This window comes from Elephas maximus, chromosome 7, assembly GCF_024166365.1.
Source record: "Elephas maximus indicus isolate mEleMax1 chromosome 7, mEleMax1 primary haplotype, whole genome shotgun sequence".
In the NCBI taxonomy this organism is placed as follows: Eukaryota; Metazoa; Chordata; class Mammalia; order Proboscidea; family Elephantidae; genus Elephas; species Elephas maximus.
The window spans coordinates 117,091,767-117,118,481 of record NC_064825.1 but is presented as its reverse complement, the minus strand read 5'-3'; the positions used below and the strand labels follow the sequence as shown (position 1 = coordinate 117,118,481).

Here is a 26,715-nt window from a genome sequence, read left to right as displayed (position 1 = left end):
GTGGGTGGCCAATCATAGTGAAATAAGATCAATTCATTATTTAAAGAGACTGTATGCTTCATTTGTATTATTGAAACATCTGGTGGTCAAAGAGGGCTGATAATTCTTTTCTCTATTTTAGAATTCAATAATTAAACAAACATTCATGAAATGCTTACTGTGTGTAAAACAAAGGCAATGAAATACCTGTTTTTAAGGAACTAGATGTTAGGAAACCGACCCCAGAGGACAAAGATTCCTACACTTATCAACACTGTACCGTTGTACAAGCCTTGACTCCCAAATCTCCTAACTCTGTGTCTGGCATTTTTTTAGTGACAACATATCTCACTATTGATCAGTAGAACATATTTTTTTTTTCAATAATTCTTTTCAGGTCATTTTTAACCTCCTGTTTCCTCAAACTGTAGTTCAATGGGTTTAGCATGAGGATCAGCACTGCATATACCATTGAGGCAAATTTGTCTTTATCCAGTGAATGGTTTGATTTTGGCTGTAGGTACATAAACACTAAGATCACATAGTATATAGTAATAGAAAATAGATGAGAAGCACAGGTAGAAAAGGCTTTCTGTCTTCCTTAAGCTGAGTGGATCCAGAGGATGGCAAAGAGAATGAAGACATAGGAGATGAGAACAATGATAAGAGAGCAAAACACATTGAATCCAGCAATAATTAACAGCATCAGCTCTTTGACAATGTGTCTGAACAAGCTAGAACAATCAAGGGAACATCATGACAGTAGAATTGGTTGACCACATTAGGGTCACAGAACGACATGTGGAATGTAGCCACACAGCCTGTACAGCTCCCAGGGTGAATCCATACATATATGTTCTAGTGACCGTTTGGATCCCTGGTATCCCAGTGGCTGAGAGTTCTGCTGCTAAACAAAGTGTGGGCAGTTTGAATCCACCAGCTACTCCTTGGAAACCATATGGGGCAGTTCTAGTCTGCCCTATAGTGTTGATATGAGTCAGAATCGACATGATGGCAACAGGTTTTTTTGAGTGATCTTCTGAATGCAGAGTTTCCTAGGCATGAAAGCTACATAGAGTAAAGGGTTGCAAATGGCCACATATCGACCATAGGCCGTAAGAGAAAGCAGTAATAATTCAAAAACTGAAAAAATGATAAAACGGCACATCTGAGTAACACATGCAAGAAATGACATACTCTTAATTTCATGCTGAAAGTTCACCAGAGTGTTTGGGGTAATAGAGGAGGTACCATAAAAATCAATAAAAGTCAGATGACAGAGGAAAAAATACATGGGTGTGTGAAGCTGAGGACTGATTTGAATTTATACAATCAAACCAAGATTACCCATAACAGTAACTGAGTAGATCACTATGAAGGCACCAAAGAGAGTAGTTTGGAGCTCTGGGTTATCTGTGAGTCCCAATAGGATGAACACAGTCATGTTGAGTAATTCCTTTGCCCATGAAATAGATATACAATTCTTCTACGAGAAACCTCTCCAGACCACATGGTCTTAATAATATTGATTCTGTAGGAAATGATCAATTTAGAGAAGATGGTGATCAATATCAGAAGATGATCCTGGATCCCCAGGATGTTATGTTAAATTCAGGTGAAGGAGAAATCTGTTATGTTTGGATATTTCTTCTGCTGTCTGTGTGAAGAGATTTGGTTTAGGCAGAAATTCCAGTCCACTGGGGAATTGCAAAAGAACAAAGTGTGTTTAGATTAAAACTTGCAGTCAATAAAATTGCAAAATCTCTGTTGTATTTTCTTTAAAATAGGAAAAAAACATTGCAGCATTAAGAATGTGAGCGGTTTTTACATGTTAAAATGATTTCTTGTATTGTAAGATTTTAAGTTTATCTCAAAATATTATGGATTGAATATATCAATTCACAAGTAAATTATGAATTACCAGAATTAAGTGTGGAAAATGTAATATGACAATTTCAAAACCAAAATATTAATACTATTTATCTTTAGGTATCAAGTTTGGTATAACTTTAAACATTCTTTTTTTTTTTTTTTTGCTACTAATTCTTTTCTTTGTTTCTTCAATAGACTTAAATACTAATATTAAGGAAAAACTAAGATTGCTAATTTTCTGTCTTTGTGTCTTTTACAACGTATACATTAGTAAACCATTTTCCAGGTAATAAACAGCTTTAGATGACTAAGACACATTGCTTTACCCTCTACCTTTAAGCATCTAAATGATATAAAGATTTTGGAAAGAGTTTTAAAAAACTAACTTCCACAGAATATTTCCACAAATGTAAACTGGGTTCTGAATTTTGAAAGCTGGCATAATTGAAATTTTTCCCATCCAGAGCAAAGGATAAGTTAACTTGATTTGCCTTTATTACCACATTTTCTCAAGTTATTTCAACATCAACCTTATAGATCTGTAAGACAGATAAAATAAAATAAAATATAACCCCCCTCCCTTAACCTTTGACTTCCATCTACTCAGAACCTTTATGTAAGTTACTCTTTTATCTTTTGTCTCTCTTTTACCACTTCGCAATTAAATATCTTGGAGCATCTATCTCCACTTTCTCAGTTACTCTTATAGCTCAACCTAGAGTAATTTACCTTCGTTTTCCATCATTCCACTGATATTTTTTCACCAAGTTCTCTATGAATCTCGCTATTCCCAAATCTAATGACGGTTTTTTGTTTATCGGTTTGGTTTTTGCCTTTGGCAGCTCTATAGCATTAGACTCTGTTGAATATACTTTTGGTTTCTAGAACAAAGCAGTCTCTGAGTTTATTTACTATTTCATTGAATCTCTAACTTGAAAGTTCTGTTTCTATTATCTGTGCTTTAGATGATCTGTTTTTTGGGGTTCATGAAGGTTATTATGCCCTTACCTTTTTATACTCTCTTGATTTTGTCCGATCCAATGTCCTCAATAGGCATTGCTGATTATGTCTGTCTGTCTCTCTATCTATCTCTCTCTATCTATTAAACCAAACCAAACCTGTTTCCCTCAGATGGATTCTGACTCATGACAACCTCATATGTTACAGAGTAAAACTGCCTCATAAGGTTTTCTTGGCCGTAATATTTATAGAAGCTTATGAGCAGACCTTTCTTCCATTGTACTCTTGGGTGGATTTGAACCTCCAAAGTTTAAGGTAGTAACTGATTGCAAATTGCTTGTACCACCAGACCAAACCTGTTGCCATTGAGTTGATTCCAGCTCATAGTGAACATATAGAACAGAGTAGAACTGCCCCATATGGTCTCCAAAGAGTGGCTGGTGGATTTTGAACTGCCTTCTTAGTTAGTAGCTGATCTCTTAATCGCTGCACCACCAGGACTTAGTAGTAAATATCTACCATAGTTCAGGTTCTCATTGATACATTTATGTCCCCATAGAGTTTTCTCTGATTTTGGTTTGACAAGCAACTTGGGACAACAATAAATCCTGAGGTTTTATAAAAGCAATAAAAGAAAAAAAACTTGTGTTTCTATTTTAAGCAAAAAAGAAAAAAAATTATAAATAAACCTCTTCCCCTGAGATCATCTTTCAGTGAAGATGGCCTACTTTATTATTACCTTATATGGTAATCTTATAATTATCCTCAGTTAGGGTTCAAATCATAACTTCATGGTTGGAACTGAAAGAAAAGACTTTGTGATAAAAAATTGAGTATTTTTAAATACCATATGCAAGTAAAAACGTCAGTTGCCATTGAGTAAATTCTAAATCATGGTGACCCTGTGTGTGTCAGAGTAGATCTCCAGAGGGTCTTCAGTGGCTGATTTTTGAACAGTAGGCCATTCTGCCTTTCTTCTGAGACACCTCTGGGTGGACTCAAACCTCCAACCTTATGCTTATCAGCTTAGTACATTAACCATCTGCATCACCCAGGGACTCCCATTGTGCTTATATGTGCATAGAAAAGATAATGGCAGCAAGAACAGTGAAATATTAGTGGTGGTTGCTGCAACGGGTTTAAATTAGATAATATTTTGTTTCAGCCAAGATGATTTCTTACTTTCTAAAATTAGAAAGAAAAATAACTTTTAAGAAGATTATTCTGAATGGCAGATAAAAGCTAAGGTGCACTTTTTACCCATCTGATGATGTAATTCAAGGCTGACAAGACATCAATGACCATCTTTCCTCTACACTGACAGAGGCCACGAGAGTTGCCATTTTTATTCTCCAAATGCAACAACATTCACCGAATATAAGTGGCTGCTGTTAATATCACTTAAGTCACTGAATTCATTCTCAAAGGCATTACAGACAGGCCAGAGCTCCGGACCCCATGTTTTGTGGTATTTTTATTCATCTATCTGGTCACAGTTCTGGGGAACATTGGATTGATTATATTAATCAGGATTGACACTCGACTCCACACATTTATGTACTATTTCCTTAGCCACCTGGCCTTCATGGATCTTTTTTACCCCTCTGCCATTATCCCAAAGATGATGGTGAACTTTGTTGGGGAATGCAACACTATTTCTTTCTATGCTTGTGCAACACAACTGGGCTGCTTTCTTACCTTCATGATCATTGAGTGTTTCCTTTTAGCCTCTGTCATGGATTGAATTGTGTCCCCCAAAATTATGTGTGTTAATTTGGTGGGGCCGTGATTCCCGGTATTGTGTTATTGTCTACCATTTTGTCATCTGATGCGATTGTCCTATGTGTTGTAAACCTGATCACTATGATGTTAAGGAGATGGGTTATTGGTAGGTGTGTTGATGAGATCTATAAGATTAAATTGTGTCTTAAGCCAATCTCTTTTGAGATATAAAACAGTATGGAGCAGGGAGATGGGGGGTCTCACACCTCCAAGAAAGCAGCACCTAGAGCGTAGCATGTCCTTTGAACCCAGGGTCCCTGTGTAGGAGAAGCTCCTAGACGAGAGGAAGCCTGATGGCAAGGACATCCTGGAGAATTGACAGACAGAGAAAGCCTTCTCCTAGAGCTGATGACCTGAATTTGGACTTCTAGCCTATTAGATTATGAGAGAATAAACTTCTGTTCATTGAAGCCATCCATTTGTGGCATGCCTGTTATAGCAGCACTAGATAACAAAGACAGTCTCTATGGTCTATCGTTGCTATGTAGCCATCTGTAGTCCCCTGAATTATTCAATACTGATGTTAAAGAGCCTGCATTCAATTACTTCCAATTTTTTAAAATACCCTATCATTGTACAATTGTCCTTGGAAGTATAAGAAATAATTACAAAATGAGCTTTATGGTTTTACAAAACTAGATTCAAACATTTATTCTTTCAGATATCAGCTATGCATGTGCTAGTAAATAACTTTGACTATTCTCTTGATAGAATGGAGAAGTATATCTATCTCAGCTGGGTATTATGAAAATTAACTGAAACAGTTTATTTAAAAACACTGCACTAACCACCTGACACACCAAAAAGACACAATTGATGTTAACTCCAATTTTATTTTAAAAGCTTGTAACTGAATAAATTAATAATTTATTAACCTAATCTTTACTAAATATAACAAGAATGAATTGATTCATTTTATCAAGAAAGCAATGCATATTATCAGTATCATCGAAGTGCTGGTATGAGAGAATTGCTCCCTCTTAAAAAATCGATTAAAAATGTGCTCATCAACACACACAAAAGAAATTTAAAAGCATTGTATTGTTTTAAAAGATCACAAGAATATAACTTTTTAGCTTTTATAGCTTCATTTTGTTGATTTTAAAATAAAGTACATCATGTTGGCAACTATTTCCAAAAATGCTCCTCTATTTTCTAAGACTGAATCAAAGGAACCATTAGTGTAGTTATAATATTAATAATTAAATGTAATAGGCAACATTTATAAATTGCTTGTTATGTGCTAGGAACTGGGCAATAGTCTTCATATTCATAACCTGATCTAATTCTCACAATCAGAGCCCTGGTGGTGCAGTGCTTAAGAGCTCCACTGATAACCAGAAGGTCCACAGGTCAAATCCACCAGCTGCCTCTTGGAAACTCTATGGTGCAGTTCTACTCACAATCAGTCTAAGAGAAAGGAACTCTTCTTGCCTATTGCAGATGAGGCAGTTGAGATACAGAAATGTGAGCTAGTTCTCTTATCACATTAATTGGAAAAGCTAAAATGGTTAGCCAAACTGTTTGAATGAAGAATCCAAGTTCTAACCACACATTTATGTAGAATAGGCCTACCCACACATTCATATATATGGGCAGTGAATCATAATGGTATGAAGTAGCCCAAATGATCTAAACTGATACAGAATCAATGCCACTAAATTCTCAATATCAGGGTAACTCTGCTTGAGTTATCTTTCCCAGCTGGGTGCAGAGAAAGTGGACTACCAGGAAAATTATTCAGAGTGTTCCAACCCAAAACACCTGCTATTAAACTTTGACATGGTTTCCAGATTATCCCGGCAGCAGATTTTCAAAGTAAGATATCAGATGTTGATCTATTCTCAATATCATATGGATTTCAGGTAAAATAAGTATTTCCTAAAACTCTACTGCTGAAGGATAACATATCCAAAAAAGGATTTCTCTCTATTTTTCTCTTCGCCTCCCTCCCTCTCTCCTTCCCACACTCTTCTTTCAACAACCCAAATAAAATTTACAAAATGATTTTCATGTAGAGATTATTGGAAATAAACAGTGGATGAAACTCACCGTGAGTCTACAGAACTGTACCTCAGAATAGTGTGCTCGAACACTTGAAATAAGGGATTTGGCTTTGTCATTTACCAGGACTGTGACTCTAGACAGGATATAACTCTAAGTTTCGTGATCCCTGCCCTATGGCTCTTCATTTATCTGCTAGCCAAACACAACTTTTCCATAATTCTCTTCAGTGCATTTTTTACCTCCTGGTTTCTCAAGCTGTAGATCAGTGGGTTTAGCATGGGAGTCACCACCACATAAAACACTGAAGCAAATTTATCTGTGATCAGGGAGTGGGTTGACTTGGGGTGGAGGTACATAAAAATAAGGGTCCCATAAAATATTGTGATGGAGGTCAGGTGGGACACACAGGTGGAAAAGGCTTTCTTTCTTCCCTCAGCAGAGTGGATCCTAAGGATGGTTAAGACAATGAAGCCATAGGAAATCAACACAATCAGTAGAGAGAAAAGTGTATTGAACCCAGCAATGATTAACAACATCAGCTCTTTGACTTGGGTGTCAGAGCAGGCCAAAGCAACCAAAGGAACGTCGTCACAGTAGAAGTGGTTGACCATATTGGAGTCACAAAAAGACAAACGGAATGTCACTACTGTCTGTACAAGACCCACAGTAAAAGCATACACATATGTGCTAGCAACCAGTTGAATACAGAGTTTTCTAGGCATGAGAATGACATAGAGTAAAGGGTTGCAGATGGCAACATACCGATCATACGCCATGATTGAGAGCAAGTAGACTTCACAAACTACAAATGTGATAAAGCAACACACCTGAGTGGCACACGCATAAAATGTTATACTTTTAACTTCATACAAAAAGTTCAATAAGGTGTTTGGGGTGACAGATGAAGTAAAAGAAAAATCAACAAAAGCCAGGTGTATGAGAAAAAAATACATGGGTGTGTGAAGCTGAGGACACTGATTTGGATTAGCACCATCAAACCAAGATTACCCAGGACACTAATTAAGTAGATCACTAGGAAGACACTAAAGAGAATGGCTTGAAGGTCTGGGTTATCTGTGAGTCCCAAAAGGATGAATTGAGTCACCTCTGAATGGTTGCCTTTGGCCATGGAAAAATCACAATAAATCCCTCCAGATCACAGTTGCAAATAATTTGGGTCTGCAGGCAATCATCAAACAGATGTTAGAAGATGGCTCTGACCCACCAGGAGAAACTTCAGGCTAGTTCTGCATTCAGAATAAAGGCATGTATTCTAGGCAGAAATTTCAAAATATTAAATTATGTGAAGAATTGTTAAAGTAATCTAATTTTAATAGAAGGAAATAGAGTTTTTTGAACACAGATGTCAAAATATGTTTTAAAGTTATGAGAACACCTTAAATAAAAGTGTAATAAATTGAAAAAATGTAATTAAAAGGAAATAAAATCCAAAAATTGATTCCCAAAGAGTTAATATGAAAGATCAGAGATAAAATTTTGAATACTCTTGATCTCTGGACCATAAATTTAATATCATTTTTATTTTGTTCTCTCCAACATCTTTAATCATTTTACCCACCCTTGCTTAAACTAAAACTTGGCTCCCACTTGAAGACCTGCTTCTCTCCAGGCCACCTCTCTGCAGGCTGCTCAATTTGTAACTCTCCACAGATTTCACATTTGCTTGAGGTAAGATATGATTCATCATCTTGCATTGAGTAAACTCTTCTGATGCTTTGAAGTTTATACCTGTCTTCATTGTTGTCACTTATTTATGCCCAGGTCACTCCTTATTTATTGAAGTTTTTGGCACCAAGATCATTCTGTCTCTTTTCCATAAAGCTGACATCAGTGCCTACACAGACCACACATTTAATACAATGCTTCTGTAGTCCTCAAAATCTTGATGTCAATGGCTCCAACACCAATACGCTTGAACTTCCAACTCTCATGGCTCCATCTTGGATCTTGTTTTATCTGGAAATTGATTGACTGCTACAAATCCAAAATTAAAACATTACCTTAAGATCACAAACATTTGCCCTTCCCTTTAACATCTCAGAAATGACAAAACAACTTCTCATACCAAGATGCCACTGACATCACTATTTTCCACTAATTATTTCTCTTTTATTTTGTTACCTCCTTTATTTAATTCTTCCCCTGCCCACCTTAGACTTCATGATTATTACTACAATTATTCTTGTCAACATCCCAAACATCCTGGTCTTATTTCTCTCCAGATACATCAAAATCTGGGTATTTTGAAATGTTCTCTTCACAATTGTGTCTGAGGTAACAAGAACAGCAACCAGGCAAAAGTAAGCAATTACAAACTTAGCATATTGAAAATAGCCACTTACTTTTGTCGAGGAGATTGGCCTTTTTCTTAAACTGACTTTCTGTGTATTAGTCTACATGTACCTATTATCTCATACCCTTTGAATTTCTTCACACTTTTCTATACCACCCCCCTTACTCTCAGTACATACCAACAATTCTAACAAAAGTCTTAGTCCTCTAGTGTTGCTGTAACAGAAATACCACAAATGGATGGATTTAACAAAGAAAAGTTTATTTCCTCACAATAAAGTAGGCTAAAAGTCCAAATTAGGGCTTCAGCTCCAGGGGAAGGCTTTCTCTCTCTCTATCAGCCTTCTTATCAACCTTCCCCAAGACTAGGTAGGAGCTTCTCTGAGCAGGGACCCTAGGTCCAAATGATGCGTTCTGCTCCAGGCACTGCTTTCTTGGTGGTAGGAAGTCGTTCCCCTGCTTATTTCCATTTCCTTTTATCTCTTGTAAGATAAAAGGTGGTGCAGGCCACACCCCAGGGAAACTCCCTTTACATTGTGACCTGAGTAAGGGTTTTTTTCCCCACCATAATCTTCTTTAACCACAGGCAGAGATTATGATTTATAACACATAGGAAAACCACAAAATAAAAGACTACCACACAAGACTGAGAATCATGCCCTAACCTATATGACACATATTTTGGGGGGACAATTCAATCCATGACAACAAAGAGAGGAATTTAAAGTAATAAAATAAAACTAATTTTAATTTCTTTTGAAGAGTTGCACAAACCTACCTGCTTCCTATCTATCCTTTCTGCACTTTTCTTTTTTTTTTTAGAGAGGATAGTTCTATTTCTAATGTTGTTGTTAGATTCCGTCCAGTCAGTCACAGTGACTCTAAAAACAACCGAAAGAAACACTGCCTGACCCTGTGCCATCTTCACAATCATTGCTGTATTTGGACCCAGTGTTGCAGCCACTGTGTCAGTTCATCCTGTTGAGAGTCTTCCTCTTTTTCACTGACCCTCTACTTTACCAAACATGATGCCTTTCTTGAGTGACAGGTCCTTCATAACAACATGTTGAAAGTGTATAAGACAAAGTCTCTCTAACCTTGCTTCTAAGGAGCATCCTGGCTGTACTTCATTCAAAACAGGTGTGTTCATGCTTCTGGCAGTCCATGACATATTCAATATTCTTAGCCAACACCATAATTGAAAAGCATCAATTCTTCTTCTGTTTTCCTCATTTATTGCCCAACTTTCACGTGCATATGAGGCAACTGAAAATACCGTGGTTTGGGGTCAGGCACACCACTATTTCTAATACCTAAACTTATATTTTGATCACATATTTCTTTGCATTCCATATCTTCTCCTTCTGCTAATTTATTCAGTCATTCACATTGAACTATAAATGAAGTATATAGTTAAAACCCCACCGGGGATCCTTCATCACTATTCTTCTCCCTTTACCTAAGAAACCCCTCCAAGTCTTCGACTCTCTCTATTCCTTCATTACCAAACACCATAGAAAAGTCACCCACACTTACATCCTTTCTCACATTCGTATCTCGACCTATTGTATTATTGTCATGTCTTTTCTCAGCATTGCATTGAAACTACTTTCATCAAGTACACCAACACTCTCCTCATGCCCAGTCCAGCGAAGGCTTCATATTTGACTTCTCTGTAGCATTGAACACCATTGGCATTTCCTTTTATCCTGAAAAACATTCTTTTTTTACTTCTAAGTCACCAGAATCTCTGGATTTTCCCATCTTTTTGTCCATTTTTACTCTCCCCAGATGACTATGTATCCTTTGTCTATACTTTAAATGACCCTCTTACAGTTTTACCTTAGGCCAACTCATTTCCTTTTTGAGCATTCTTGTTGAGAGATCTCATTTAATGATATGAAGATAATTGTCATTTATGTACTGATGATGCACAAATCTAAATATCTAGGACAGATTTTTCTCTAAGCTCCAGGTACATGTATCCAACAGCTTTCCAGATAATGCTGTTTAGATATATCTGAGGTGCCTAAATTAAACATCTTCAAAAGTAAAACCAGAGATTCAAAAATCACCCCACCCCACTATATGCTTTAGAGCATATATTTTCTGACTCCATTAATGGTGTATCTTCCAGCCATTCAATCTGTGAGAAACCAAGAAAGCATTCCATATAACTCTTTCCCACCCAACAAATAATTATTGAACACTTCTGTTTAATCCATTTTTTTCAAATCCAATCTCTCTCGTATTCTCTATATTATATATTCTTTTCTTTATTTAGACTTCTATCATACCTTTCCTGCAGGAAAAGCCTAAATATTACTCTCTAACTTATCCAGGCGTCTAGTTTCCAACCCTCTCTGTGCATATAGTAGCCCAAGAGTTCTTCCTAACTTGCAAATCTTAGCTTGTTCTCCAGCTGACCTTAGATAAAGTTCAAAGCCGTTAAGGTGGCTAAATCAACCTTTGATAAACAAACCCTTGCTTTGCAGACTAGTCTTATCTCTTGTGGCATCCCTCATGTAATCTCCATGCCTCAGCCATGTTGCCTCAGTTTCTCAGATGTGACCACACATTTTGTACATAGTTTTGCCGGAATACTCCTTTCTTTACCTTCACCTCTCTGACTGGCTATTTTCTTTCAACTTCTCCTTCCAATTCCAGATGAAATTTCACTTTCTTCTGTAGCCTTTTTATTATCTCTCAAGTGCTGCTCTGAACTAGTCACCCACCTGTTAATTTGTCTGGAACCTATTTAAAATTTCAAATTCTTGGCAAGCCAAAACAGTTCTGTATTTCACTCAGTTTTATCTCCAGTTCCCAGCAGGACTTAGCAACTGGTAGATACTCCAAATGTATCTGTAGAGCAACAGAACAAACAAATCCAAAGTTTGGGTTACTCCAAACCCTTTTTTATTACCTTAATTACCTTGAATATTTTTCTCTACTTCATGGCCGTCTTTGAGTAACCTATGACAAAACCAAAAAGAATTCAATCAATCTTGAAGCCAGCTCTGGGGATGCCAACAACACTTGTGATTACTTAAGTATTGTCAGTACATTTTGATCATTTGTAGTCCCTCTAGAGCCTTTTCCTTGTATTACATCATTCTTTAAAATTTATGAAACGGTGTAATGATGAATCACGAGCATAACAAATTATGTTATGGCTGGTCTTTTGGGATCCATTTTGCCTCACAGACAAGGAACAACAACTTGAAATAGCAGATCACCTTGCTAATAAAGAATAATTAGTTAACAAAGATCATTCTAATGTTTTGGAAAACAACATGGAAGATGTTTAATTATACTTGATTTATATTTTTATGCTTTAATATTGGTCTTCTTAAACTTATGAATTTCAATAAGTGGCCATAATATTCATTAGATCAAAGGAGATTAATCTACTGCTAAGTAATGATTTGAATTGTACCAAAGATTCAACTCTAGGTGAGAAACTCAATTATGTTGACAATTATCAATTGGCATGAATTTCTTATTGGCCTACTGGTGTATATAGTTCAGTCACAGAGAATTATGCCTGAAAATTCTTTCACAAAGGATAATAACTGAGAAATAACTCATTTTATGTCTAGCACTGTGCTGGAAAACATTTAAAAATATACACATCAAACCCTCTAGTGAAGTCTGTTCATTCCCATTTCACACATACCTGTCTGTGTAGAATAAACAGGAAGATGAATTGATTGAAAAATCATAATCAGCCTGTTATTTTTATACAAACACACACACAATCAATCTTATTTAATGTGAATATTTTGTCCAAGAAACATTATTCTTCTGTTTCTTAATAATATCATTCTGTGTGACACAGCTGCTTAGTGCTCTGCTGCTACCTTAAGGTCTTTGATTCAAACCCACCATCCTCTCCATGGGACAAAGGTGTGGCACTTTGCTTCTGTAAGGATGACAGCCTTGGAAATCCTGTGGGACAGCTCTGATCTGTCCTGCAAGGGTCACTATGAGTTGAAATTGACTCAATGGCGACAGGTTTGGTTTTTCTTTTTTGATATCATGGGTTTAACAGCCACAACAAAAATACCTTGCACAGAAATTTTACAGAAGTCTTTTATTTCTAATTAGTGTGTAATGGTTGCACTAATTGTAATTTTCCACAGAGATGTGAGAATTCCAAGGAAGACTGAAAGATGCTTGTCAGCATATACACAGCTCTATGGACCTGAGAATCTGCTCATTAATTGTTTTAGAAAGATATTTTTATATCATCTATCTCTCAAGTGTTGTTTGTTGTATAAAGTTCTTTCTGTCAATCTACTCCATGGTTGCATGGGTTAGAGATTCCCTACAACCAACTGATGGGGTTAATATTTGGATCTAACCCACAGATGGTTGTTACATTATGTAAGAACTAGTTAGACATAAACTGATGTCTCATCCCATCTCCACTTAGATGTAAAGTCCCAGTGGTTGAGCATTTAACTGCCCACTTCAGCTGGAGAACTTGTGGCCTGAGGCATGGATACACACTGACTCAAAACAATGGTAAATAGGCCTGGACAGTTGGTTAGGGTTCTTGGAGTAACAAGACTGCAAGACATGGAATTTGGGAAAGAGAAATGGGCACAAAGCAAGCTGATTTAAATTTTTAACTACTAAAGAGTAGCTACAGTAGAGAGTTTTGCAACAGCGAGGAAGATTAGAGGATCTACCTTTTAGATTGAAATCACCTTCTCTTCTTTTTCCTAGAATGCCATGTTCTGTTACTCCTAGTACTTTAACCAATTCTCCAGGGCTAATTTCCACTGTCTGTAAATCACTAGGAAGCCACCAGTGTACCAAATCAATACATATTTGTATATGGATTTGCCTTCCCTAACTACAGTGTTCGAGAGAATAAAACCTTCCATTGGCCTAAAGGCTGCCACATTCATTGTTATAGTAATCCACACAATATTGCTTCAAAAGAAATACATTTTACAGTAATAAAAGTTTAAGATGACCACACATAAATTGATCTTAATGTAAAGTGGTTGGCTAATCGTAGTGAAATAAGATAAATTCATTATTTCAAGACACTCAGTGCTTATCTGTATTGTTGAAACATCTGATGGTCAAAGAGCGTTGACATTTTTTTCTCCATTTTAGACTCCAACAACTAAACAAACATTTATGAAATGCCTACTATGTGTAAACCAAAAAAGGTAAAATAAAGGACAAGAAAAATACTTATTTGCAAGGAACTAGACTTTAGGAAGCTGAGTCCCAGAGGACAAGGGTCCCTGTACTTATTAGCGCTGTACCATTGTGCAAGCCTTGACATAAGAATCTCCTAACTCTGTATCTGCCTTTTTTTTTTTTTTTTTTTTTAGTGACAACTTTTATGTCACTATTGATCATTAAAATACATTTTTTCAATAATTCTCTTCAGGGCACTTTTTACCTCCTGATTCCTCAAACTATAGATCAATGGGTTTAACATGGGGATCACCACTACATAGAACACTGAGGCAAATTTGTCTTTATCCAGTGAATGGCTTGACTTGGGCTGTAGGTACATGAACATTAAGGTTCCATAGTACATAGTAATAGAAAATAGATGAGAAGCACAGGTAGAGAAGGCTGTCTTCCTTCAGCAGAGTGGATCCTCAGGATGGCAAAGAGAATGAAGACATACGAGATGAGAACAATGATAAGGGAGCAAAACACATTGAATCCAGCAATAATTAACAGCATCAGCTCTTTGACACGTGTATCAGAACAAGCTAGAGCAATCAATGGAACATCATCACAGTAGAACTGGTTGATCACATTAGAGTCACAGAAAGACATGTGGAACGTAGCCACTGCCTGTACAACTCCCACAGTGAATCCATAAATATATGTGCTAGTGGCCATTTGAATGCAGAGTTTCCTTGGCATGAGAACTACATAGAGTAAAGGGTTGCAGATGGCCACATACCGATCATATGCCATGATAGACAGCAGTAATAATTCTCAAACTGAGAACGTGATAAAACAACACACCTGAGTTGCACATGTATAAAATGACATACTTTTAATTTCACGCACAAAGTTCACCAGGGTGTTTGGGGTGATAGAGGAGGTACCATAAAAATCAACAAAAGCCAGATGACAGAGAAAAAAATACATGGGTGTCTGAAGCTGAGGACTGATTTGAATTATCACAATCAAACCAAGATTACCCACAGCAGTAACTAAGTAAATCCCTAGGAAGACACCAAAGAGAATGACTTGAAGCTCTGGATTGTCTGTGAGTCCCAAGAGGATGAACTCAGTTACTGCTGAATAATTGCCTTTGGCCATGAAATAGATATACAATTTCTTCTAAAGGAAACCCCTCAGAGCACAGGGTCTGAATAAACTTGATTCTGTAGGAAGTGATCAATCTACATATGGGAAGACGGTCATGGCTCACCAGGACATTACGTTAAATTCGGTTGAAGGAGAATTCTGTTATATTTGGCTATTACTCCTGCTGTCAGTGTGAATAGATTTGGTCCAGGCAGAAATTCCAATCCACTGGGAAATTGCAAAATAGGAAAGATAATTTCAATTAAAATTTACAATCAATAAAATAGCAAAATCTATGTTGTATTTTCTTTAAATATAGGGAAAATAAAAGTTGCAGCATTAAAAATGTTAGTGGTTATCAGAACATATTAAAATGATTTCTTATATTTTGAGTTGATTTCATAAAATTATGGATTGAATATATCAATTAATAAATTATGAATTATCAGGAATGAGTGTGGAAAATGTAATTTGACAAGTCAAAACCAAAATATTAAAACTATTTAAGTATCCAGTTTGGTATAATTTTTAAACTTTTTTTTTTTTTTTGCTTACTTCCATTTCTTTTTCCTTTAATAAACTTATGATACTAATATTAAGGAAAAATAGGATTGTTAATTTTCTGTATTTTTCTCTTTTACAAAATACACAGTAGTAAACTATTTTCCAGATTATAAACAGCTTTAGACCATGAAGACAAATTATTTTACCCTGTAAATTTAAGCAGGAAACACTGGTGATGTGCTGGTTAAAAGCTCCAGCTGCCAACCAAAAGGTCGTCAGTTTGAGTCTTTCGGGCACTACTTGGAAACTCTATGGGGCAGTTCTACTCTCTCCTATAGGGTTGCAATGCATTGGAATTGACTCGACTGCAGTGGGTTTGGTTTTGGTATCTTTAAGCATGTATATGATCCAAAGTGTACAGCATTTGGAAAGAGTTTAAAAAACTAAATTCCACAGACCATGTCCACAAACCTAAACTGGGTTCTGAATTTTGAAAACTTGCAGAATTGAAATCACTCCCATTGAGAGCAGAGGATAAGTTCACTTGGCTTTTCTTTGTTACCACATTGTCTCAGTTACTTCGCAAACCTTTGGGGCTGAGTCAATTCCAATTCACAGTGGCCCTATAGAACAGATTAGAACTGCTCCATAGGGTTTCCAAGGAGCAGTTGGTGAATTCGAACCACTGTTCTTTTGGTTCGAAGCCGAGCTCTTAACCACTGTGACACCAGGGCTCCAGATCTGTAAGACAGATAAAAGAAAAACAAAAACACCCTCTCCCCTTACCCTTTGACTACCATCTAGCCAGAACCTTTATCTAAGTTACTCTTTTATCTTTTGTCTCCCGTTTACCACTTCTCAATTAAAAGTCTTGGAGCATGTGAATTACACTTATAACTCAATCCAGTGTAATTCACCTTCCTCTTCCATCATTCCACTGAAATTTTCTCAACAAGTTCACTATCAACTTCCCTATTCCCAAATTCAATGAAGGTTTTTTTTCCCCCCTCCCTTTGGCAGCTCGGTAGCATTATTAGCCTCTGTTGAGTATATCTTTTGTTTTCAGAGCAAAGCAGTCTCTGAGTTTATTTACCACTTCCTTGTTTCTGTAACTTAGAAGTTGTATTTCTATTGCCTGTGCTTTTGAGGATAAGCTTTTCAGTTTTTATCCAAATCTCCTCTGCCCTTACCTTTTCATACTTTCTTGATTTTATTCAACCCACTGTCCTCAATACGCACCTATATGCTGAAGATGTATGTCTGTTTATTTATCTCTCTGTCTCTCTGTCTGCCTATCTATCTATCATGCATCTATTAAACCAAACCAAACCTGTTTTCCTTTGAGATGATTTTTATTCATGGCTACCCCATGTGTTACAGAGTAGAACTGCTCCATAGGCTTTTCTTAGCTCTCATCTTTATAGAAGCTGATCACCATACCTTTCCTCCATGGCACAATTGGTTGGGTTTGAACCTCTAAAGTTTAGGTTAGTAACTGATTGTAAATTGATTGTGCCACACAGGGGCATAATTTCTATTACTACTGAAAAATTTGTTTTCTCTTCTCCAGCCTCATACATAAAAATTCCTCCTGAAAATTGTTTTTAGGTGACAACAAGTTGATTTTGACTCATAGCAACCCCATGTGACAGAGTAGAACTGCCTCAAGGGGTTTTCTAGGCTGTAATCTTTATGGAAGTAGATCACCAGGTCTTTCTCTTATGGGGTGGCTATGTGGGTTCAAACCACCAAACTTTGGTTAGCAACCAATCCCTTAACCATTTTGCCACCAGGGCCCCCTTCCTGAAAATTACCACTTAGATATTCTAGATGTTCATTAAAAGTGTCACATAAACAAAGGACTTTACATCTCTGTACATTAGCCCTAATATTTCAAGACCTGGAGCGTGGATTTTTTTATTTCAGTGAATGATACCATTATCCATTTTGTTTTCCAAATCAGAGTCTAGTTATCTTTTGATGTATTCCTGTTTTTTGTGCCATACCCAATTTATCCCCAGTTCCTTACAATTTTATATTTTATGTAATATTCAAATCTAGTCACTTATATCATTTGCTTGATCCAAGCACGAGGACATTTTTTTCTGGTTTATTGGGACTGACACCTAACTTGTATTCTTGCTTTCAGTCTTTCCTACTTTTCTCTATTCCCTACACTATAAAAAAAACACTATAAAAAAAAACAACAACACTATAGCCTATCTTAATTTTATAGACAAAAACTCCATTCTGTTATTCTCCTGACAAAGTCCTTCAATGCCTTATCTGTGCCCTTAGGATAAACAAGTTCTTTAATGTGACTGGCATACACCTCTTAGAAATCTGCTTCCTGTACCTCATCTCTTGCAAAATTCTTTATATAGCCTTCATGTTCCAGATGTTCTGAACTACCATGGTCATTATCTTTAGTCATCTAGTGATGCTTTGACAGAAATCCCACAAGTGGATGGCTTCAACAAAGAGAAATTTATTCACTACTGTCTAGTAGGTGACAAGTCCAAATTCAGGGTGTCAGCTCCAGGGGAAAGCTTTCTTTGTCAGCTCTGGAGGAAGGGCTTGTCATCAGTCTTCCCTTGATTTGGGAGCATCTCAGTGCAGGAACCTCAGGTTCAAAGGATTCGCTCTGCTCCCAGCACTGCTTGCTTTGTGGTATGATGTTCCCAAGTGTCTCTGCTTGCTTCTCTCTTTTATGTCTCAAAAGACATTGGCTTAAGGCACTACCTAGTCTTGTAGACCTCATCAATATAACTGCCGATAATCCATCTCATTACATCATAATGATAGGATTTACAATATAGTGGGAAATCACACCAGAAGATAAAATGGTAGACAAGCATACAATCATATAAGGGAATCATGACCTAGCCAAGCTGACAGGTATTTTTGGACACAATTCAATCCAGGACAGTCATTCTGACGTAAACCAGAATTTTATGCATACTTCACCTTCTCCCCAGAATAGTTTTCCTCTATCATCACTTCCTTTGCCTCACTTTCCTCTACTTATTTTTCTATACTCTGTTGAATCACTTTCTCTTTGAGGTTTTTTATAACCTTCTAGATAAAAATGAGATGTTTCTCATATGCAGTTTTTTGCATTCACTGGCTAAGTGCTACGGCTGCTAACCAAAGGGTTGGCAGTTCAAATCTGCCAGGCACTCTTTGGAAACTCTATGGGGCAGTTCTACTCTGTCCTATGGGGTTGCTATGAGTCAGAATCAACTCGATGGCACTGGGTTTAATCCCCTTATCATAACACTTGCCGTAGTATATTTGCAGCCAACTGTAAATAGGTCACTAACACATCTTAAACTTGAACATCTTTTTTTTTAAGCAGTAGTGTTTCTACCTTATATTCAGTTTTATCACCTACCTCTGGTATATCCAGTACAAAAGGGATGATCAATACTTACATATTAAATGCTGAGTGCATAAAAGTTATATTTGTGTATCTCTGAAGACTTTCTCACCAAGGTACCTTGAGCGTATTCTTTTCAGTGACCCAATATCTTTCAATATTCAATATGCTGTCTTTAGTTCAACAACAAACCCCGAAATATCCCAACACATCTGAGAGAAATCTTTGTGAAACCAATACCATTTTGTATGTATTTCTCAGTCCCTCTGGAACATCTGGAAAAAAAAAACAAACTTGAAAAACAATATAATGATATATTCAAGAACAGGTAATTATTTAACTTTTACTGTCTAGGAACCAAATTCATTGCTCTTGCCTTATACCCATAGATGAGGGAAAAGCATTTGAAATGGTAGATCACTTTTATGGCTATTAGTCAATGAAAGAATCACGAGTAGAAGAACGTTTTTAATGATACTTCTGGGGATGCAATTTGAAAAATTGCTGTATTTCCATTGATAATTGCTTTTGTTTTTGTGCTTCCATATTTATTTCATATTACAATTATGAATTTATGTAAAATAAATGTTCAGTTTCAGGTCTTTTATTTTTGCAGCAGTTTGTGGAAACCATTTGATAAAAATGAATTTCCCAATACTTAAAGTGAGAATGTTCGGCGAGAAAAATACTGGTTCTAGAAATGAAATTCAATTTTTTAAAAAAAGCTGTAATGAAATAATATTGAAGTTTTCCTCTGAAATTAATGTCTCACAGTGTTGTCATGATTGAAATTTCTACTCCATAGCAATGATTAATTTAAAAGAATCTTAATTTTCCTTTTCAATCTCTTGAAGAACTCTGTAGGCTTGACATTATTTTACATTTATATCAACAGTGTATATGGGTGCCTATTTTCCATCAGACAACTCAAAGTTTCATGTTTTAAAATCTGCATAAGAGAGAAACGGTATCTCTTAGTGTTTTAATTTTAAGCTCAAAGAGGTTTTCAGCTATATGCTATTCCCCCTTCCTTTTCCACATATGCCTGAATTTTTTTACATCTAAACTTATGCAAAGAGAAGATTACAAAGCATGTATAGACTTTACAGAAACCCTGGTGACATAGTGGTTAAGAGCTACAGCTGCTAACCAAAAGGTTGGCAGTTCAAATCCACCAGCTGCTCTTTAGAAACTGGTAGTGCTGTGATTCAAAGCATCTCTGATAAGGGCAGAGCTCACCTTGTCTTTGGGTACCTTCAGGTGGATTCCGACTCATAGTGATCCTGTAGAACAGGGTAGAACTACCCCGTAAGGTTTCCAAAGAGCAGTTGGTGAATGTGAACTGCTGACTTTTTGGTCAGCAGCTGAGCTCTTATCCACTATGCCACCAGAGTTCCCTGCTGACCTTAGCCTTGGTGAAAAATGACTACAACAGATACAGAGGCTCATTTTCTCTCATATGCCTGTAACGTACTTGACTTCCAAATGTGAACCAACTAAATTGAATCTGAAAGAGCCAGATTCATTCTCTCGTGACTGATATTTAATTGAAGAAATGAATTAAGAACCACAGATGTATTTCAATACCTTGCCTGCAATCTTTATGGAAACAGATTGCCAGATCTTTCTCCCGGGGAGTTGCTGGGTGGGTTTGAACCACCAATCTTTTGGTTAGCAGCTGAGCAGAGACGTTTTATCAAATTCAGCAAATTAACATTGATTTGGTATTATTAAATCCCTGGTGACACAGTGGTTAAGAGCTCGGCTGCTAACCAAAAGGTCAGCAGTTTGAATCAACCAGTCACTCCTGGGAAATCCTGTGGGGCAGTTCTGTTCTGTCCTGTAGGGTCTCTATGAGTTGGGCGTGACTTGATGGCAACAGGTTTAGTTTTGTTTTTATGATAATGGTGTTGTTATATAACATACAGACCTTATTCTAATCCAAAGGACATATTTGTATCATTTGTCAAAATTTGAGTTGCTTATTTAGTTTGTTTGAGTTTGGTTGTCCACCAGGGTTGATGCCACTGTCCCTCTTGGCTCCTCAGCACCTACAATTATATTCAGGTTCATCTGATGGGAAGATGGTGGATATTCTGTAAATACCTTCCAAGACTTAAAGCTACAGCTGCTTTAGTAATCAAGATGAACATTCCTTCTACCAGTGTAAGGTCAAGGAAGTAAAAGTACTCATGTCAATAGTCCTCCATAAAAATTAGAAAATGATGGATTTTGAATGGTCTATGAAACAAAATTTAACCTACTCTTTGCAGCTGAATTTATTTCATTCTCGTGTTTTTCAGTATCATTAGTAGTAATACTTTTCACAATCACAGAAAATAAAATCAGAAAATTAAAGTATTCTCTGTGTCCACATTAATGTTTTTAATATTATAAAATTAAAAAAAGTTATTAATGGTATCCTAATGCATCATTTTGATACAAAATTGATTCTACTACAGCCATTTTTTTAGTGTGGAAAATTTGTTTTTGCTTCCTCACTCAGAGGGCTTTCGGTTAGACTTGAACTGCCAACCTTTTGGTTAGCACCCATAGTACTTATCCACTACACCACCAGAGCTTCCAGTTAGCCCATAGGTTATTGATTTTATCACAGAACACAGCTTTTCCATAATTCTGTTCAGAGCATTTTTGACTTCCTGTTTTCTTAAGCTGTAGATTAAAGGATTTAGCATGGAAATTACCCAATATAGAAACAGAAGCTATTTTGTCAGTACGCAGAGAAAGAGGTGGAGACCTGGTGGCATAGTGGTTAAGAGCTTGGCTGCTAACCAAAAGGTCAGCAGTTCAAATCCATCAGCCACTCCTGGGAAACCATGTGGGGCAGTTCTACTCAGTCCTATAAAAAAAGTTGGAATCGACTCTACAGCACATAATGACAACAGCAATGCATATGAAGACAATTGTCCAGTAAAATATGGTGGTGGAAGTCAAATGGGAGGCGCAAGCAGAAAATGTTTTTCATTTGCCTTCAGCAGAATTAATCCTCAGAATCACAAATAGAATGAATCTATAGGAGCTGAGGACAATGACGGGAGAGAAGAGAGTATGGAAACCAGCAAGTGTGAACAATAGCATTTCTTTGAGAAATTTATGACGAGTTAAGTGACAGTCCAGAACAATCAGGAGAATGTCATCAAAATAAAAGTGATTTATTATATTTGACTCACAAAAAGACAAACGGAATGAAAGAATTGCCTGTAGGAGTTCCACAGAAAAGCCATATAAATATGTACTAACCACCATTGGGATACAGATGCTTTTATTCTTGACAATGGTATAAAGGGTTGCAAATACCTATGATTTAGGACCCTATGGGGAAGTTTTACTCTGTCCTATAGGATCGCTATGAGCTGCAATCAACTCGGTGGCAGTGGGTTTGTTTTTGGAAACCCTGGTGGCGTAGTGGTTAAGTGCTATGGCTGCTAACCAAAGGGTCAGCAGTTCAAATCCTCCAGGTGCTCCGTGGAAACTCTATGGGGCAGTTCTACTCTGTCCTATAAGGTCACTACGAGTCGGAATCAACTCTAAGGCACTGGATTTGGTTTTTTGGTTTTATGATTTAGGAGGTGATATTGGAGCCATTATTCCTTTCCTAGAATGTGACCTACCTGAAGCTGGCCTCACAAGGACACATGGGCCCTGAGGTATAAAGACAATAGCTAGGACAATCTTGGAAAACATCTTTTAGGGAAGATGTTCATATAAACAAATCATAAAACTGTCAAAAGACTCACACACTTTTCACTCTTATCTTTTTTATTAGCATTTAGTGAATAATAAGATTTGTTGGACCATTTGAGGATCTTCCTGTCATTAGTGAAAACTGTACCAGTGCTTATTAAGAAAGACAATTCAAAATGCAGACTCACAGAGATATAGTGGTTTCTAGCCAACCTGTAAATAAAAGGTGATGCTTTCAATGGCTTTGCCTATTTGTGATGTTAATATATACTGATAATTCTGTAAGGTTCTATGGACTTGAGCAGGCATGGCTCTAGCAGCATGCTCGTCTATTTTCCCACTTTTGCTTATTCTGTAATAGTTTTTGGACTCAGGCAGACACGGCTTTGGCAGCGTTCTTGTCTCCTTCCCACTTTGTCTTTTTGAATACATGCTGAATAAAACTTTATTTTTGCTTTACTAAACTTCGTGATGTTTTTACCCTACAACAGCTATATACCATTATATATCATTCACTTGCCATGACTGAGAGCATATACACCTCCCAAATCCAAACATGATAAAACAACACAACTGAGTGGCACAAGAGCTAAGGATATTCTTTTAATTTCTTAGAAGAAGTTCACCAGCGTGTTTGGGGTAACAGAGGCGATACAGCAAAAATCAACAAAAGCTAGATGGCTGAGGAATGAACCCATAGGTGTGTGAAGCTTAGGACTGATCTGAATTAGCATAACGATCCCAAGAATACCCATGATACTGATTAAGTAGATCACTGGAAAGATCCAGAAAAGAAAGGCCCAAAGCTCTGGATTGTCTGGGAGTCCCAAGAGGGTGAGCTCAGTCACCGCTGAATGACTGCCTTTGGCCATGGAATGCGTTAAAGTATAACATTTTCTCCAGCACATCCTTATTAAATGATCTTAGCTTCTTGGATTATGAAGTCGACTCATCCTTATGTTGTGATGACCGTACTGGAGAGCTTTTCCTTACTGATCCTAAGGTTATTCTCAGCTTTCAGTTCTACCTGCTTTTGGCCTGAAGGGATTTGCTCCAGATAGAAATTCCAGATGCTCAGTAGTCTATTGTTAAAGGAGACAGGTGATAGCTGAATTAAAAAGGGTTAGCGGGATAAGTACTGCAATGAAAAAAGAATGGACGTATAGGATTAGAGGGAAAAGAATTGACATACTTCAGGGCAATATGTTATGGTAAAATATGTCATGGCAAAACAGAGATATCTCGACTCAACTCAGAGTCAAGGCAATCACGACTCTGACTAAACATTTCTCTCAGTGTGTTAGCCAATGCAATGAAAGAAGTCACAGAATCATTATTTACCTGAACCAACAGGAATTAACATTTTTGAGAATTTTGGATCATACAAGCCCCATACCCCTAAAATACCACAAAAGGTATTAGTATAATCATAAAAAATGGACACTGTGCAGAAGACACCCGAAGAATAACCCAAGAGAGGATTTTTAAAAATATTTTTATTTGTACATAATCGCCTCCAATGGCCACTAGATATAACAGGGAAAGAAAACAAATTATATAAAGACATGCACGAGTCACAAACTCAAAACCTCTTTCTGTCTAATTAAAAATTATAAAATTATCATTCCATTCTCTCTCTCAGTGCACACACACACACACAGACATATACATAAGTATGCATATACATACATGTGTTTATGTATATATATGGACCTGTTAAAGCAAAGGTTAAAGAGCTTGGCTGCTAACTGAAAGGCCAGCCATTCAAATCCACCAGCTGCTACTTGGAAACCCTATGGGGCAGTTCTTCTCTGTCCTTTAGGGTCACCATGAGTCTGAATCGACTCTAGGGCAATGGTTTTGGATTTTTTGGGAGGGATTTACCATGAACAGTTACATATTTTTATGTTTTTTCAGTCCTCAAGACTGTAAACCTAGTAATGTTAGCCCCATTTAACTCATAAATTGGTATTCAGTGAGAGCACACTCATAGTAAACTGAAAAGTCTGGAATTAAACTATATTCTTGTGACAACAAGATGTATATATGCCCTTCTCACTAGCCTACATTGCCTACTGGGTTCATTGTATCATATACTATCCTTTAATAAATAGTGATTGACTTAACCAAGCTTTGTCCAAAATAACTGCATACTTGCTATTGAGAAAATGGCCTATGATGTTTTAATTACTGTGTGTATTTACTTAGAATTTATTGTGCACCTGGTTTCCTTTCCCTGATTTATATTTTGTTTTTAGATAATTTGGAAATATACATATATATATATATAAAATGAGATACCATAGGCATAAGAAAAGTAGTTCACTTAAGAAGTTAGTTGGTAGAGACCAAACAAGACTTCTACATCAGTAGAAGTTAAATCTGTGACAGAGATAGAATCAAAATGTAGTACTGTTAACTGAATAATAACTCTTTAATAAAGGCAATTTGTTAAAAGTATAAATATGAGCCAGTATGATATGGTTGTACATTTTCCAAGAACTTTGTAAAACAGGAAAACATTACTTGGGCTCTATGTCTTTGCTTCTCACTTGGAGTATATTTTCAGATCAGCCTTACAATCCTTAACTGGGCTTTAAGGGACCTGAACTATTATCCATGCTCTGTCTGTGCTTAGTTGTGTACCTGGATAATTGATGATTTTTTATACATTGTGCATTTCAGAAATGATAAAATTGTTAATTCTTGTGAACCAGATAATTAATTACCTTTCAATATATTTTCCATTTGAGGAATGAAAGAATGGCTGTAAATTCTTATGGTTACTTGTACATTTAAAATCTCATTCTAAGTGGAAGTCTCTAGAAAATAATTTCATGTGGAGGTAATTAATATGTATTGATCACTTACTAAAAAACAGGCATTCTACTAGTTTTCTAATAGGAAAGAAAAAAAAAATCAGGCCATGAAGAAAAGTCTATTTTTATTTATTCAAGTCACTTTTTTAATTTCATGGACAGAAAGGCCTGGTTTTTATTGATGACAGTTTTCTTCAGAGCATCCTTCACCTCTTTGTTCCGGAGGCTATAGATCAAGGGGTTCAACATGGGAATGATCACTGTGTAGAAGACGGAGGCCATCTTGTCTGTGTCAAGAGAATGGTTTGAGCTGGGCTGTAAATACATAAAGATCAGGGTTCCGTAGAAAATAGTGACGGCCAGCATATGGGAACCACATGTAGAGAAGGCCTTGTGCCTTCCTTCGGAGGAACGCATCTTCAGAATGGCAGTAATGATGTACATGTAGGAGACAAAGACAGTCAGAAGAGAGGAAATGAACATGATACCCGCACAGGCAAAGATCCACAGCTGTTTGGAGTGAGTGTCTGAGCAAGTCAGCCTGAGGAGAGGCATGTCATCACAATAGAAACGATTGATGATGTTAGAATGGCAATAGGAGAGACGGAAGGTGAGGATGGTATGAAACAGTGCAACCAAGAAGCTATAGCTATAGGGGGCAGCTACAAGCTGAAGGCAGATTCTTGGGGACATTACAACCATATACAGTAGTGGGCTACAAATGGCCACGTATCGATCATAGGCCATGGAGGCCAGTAGCAAGCACTCAGCTGTCATGAAAGCCAGAAAGCAACCTAATTGAGCAGCACATGCATTGAAGGAGATGACATTTTGTTGGTACAAGAAATTTCCAAGCATTCTGGGTGTGATGACAGAAGAGTAACAGAAATCGACAAAAGCCAGGTGGCTAAGAAAGAAGTACATTGGTGTGTTGAATCTTGCATCTGTTCTAATGACAAGAATTAAACCCAGGTTGCCTACTACTGTGAAAAGGTAGATGGATAAAAATACCACAAAGAGGAGCATCTTCAACTCCTGGTGATCTGTGAGGCCTGCAAGAATAAACTCTGTCACCTGGGTGCAATTTATCTGAGCCAT

The 26,715-nt window shown here is 36.9% G+C and overlaps 1 protein-coding gene and 3 pseudogenes across 1 annotated transcript; all 4 read right to left on the bottom strand.

The window, feature by feature from the left end:
* Nucleotides 1–337: 337 nt before the first annotated feature.
* On the bottom strand, nucleotides 338–1,423 carry LOC126080538 (olfactory receptor 5AL1-like; annotated as a pseudogene).
* Nucleotides 1,424–6,785: 5,362 nt separating this feature from the next.
* Nucleotides 6,786–7,729, bottom strand: LOC126079291 (olfactory receptor 5AL1-like; annotated as a pseudogene).
* A 6,555-nt stretch (nucleotides 7,730–14,284) lies between these two features.
* On the bottom strand, nucleotides 14,285–15,222 carry LOC126080537 (olfactory receptor 5AL1-like; annotated as a pseudogene).
* A 10,533-nt stretch (nucleotides 15,223–25,755) lies between these two features.
* LOC126079625 (olfactory receptor 8U9-like) lies at nucleotides 25,756–26,715 on the bottom strand. Its single transcript, XM_049890744.1, has one exon. It carries the CDS (start codon nucleotides 26,713–26,715, stop codon nucleotides 25,756–25,758), a length of 960 nt encoding a protein of 319 aa, XP_049746701.1.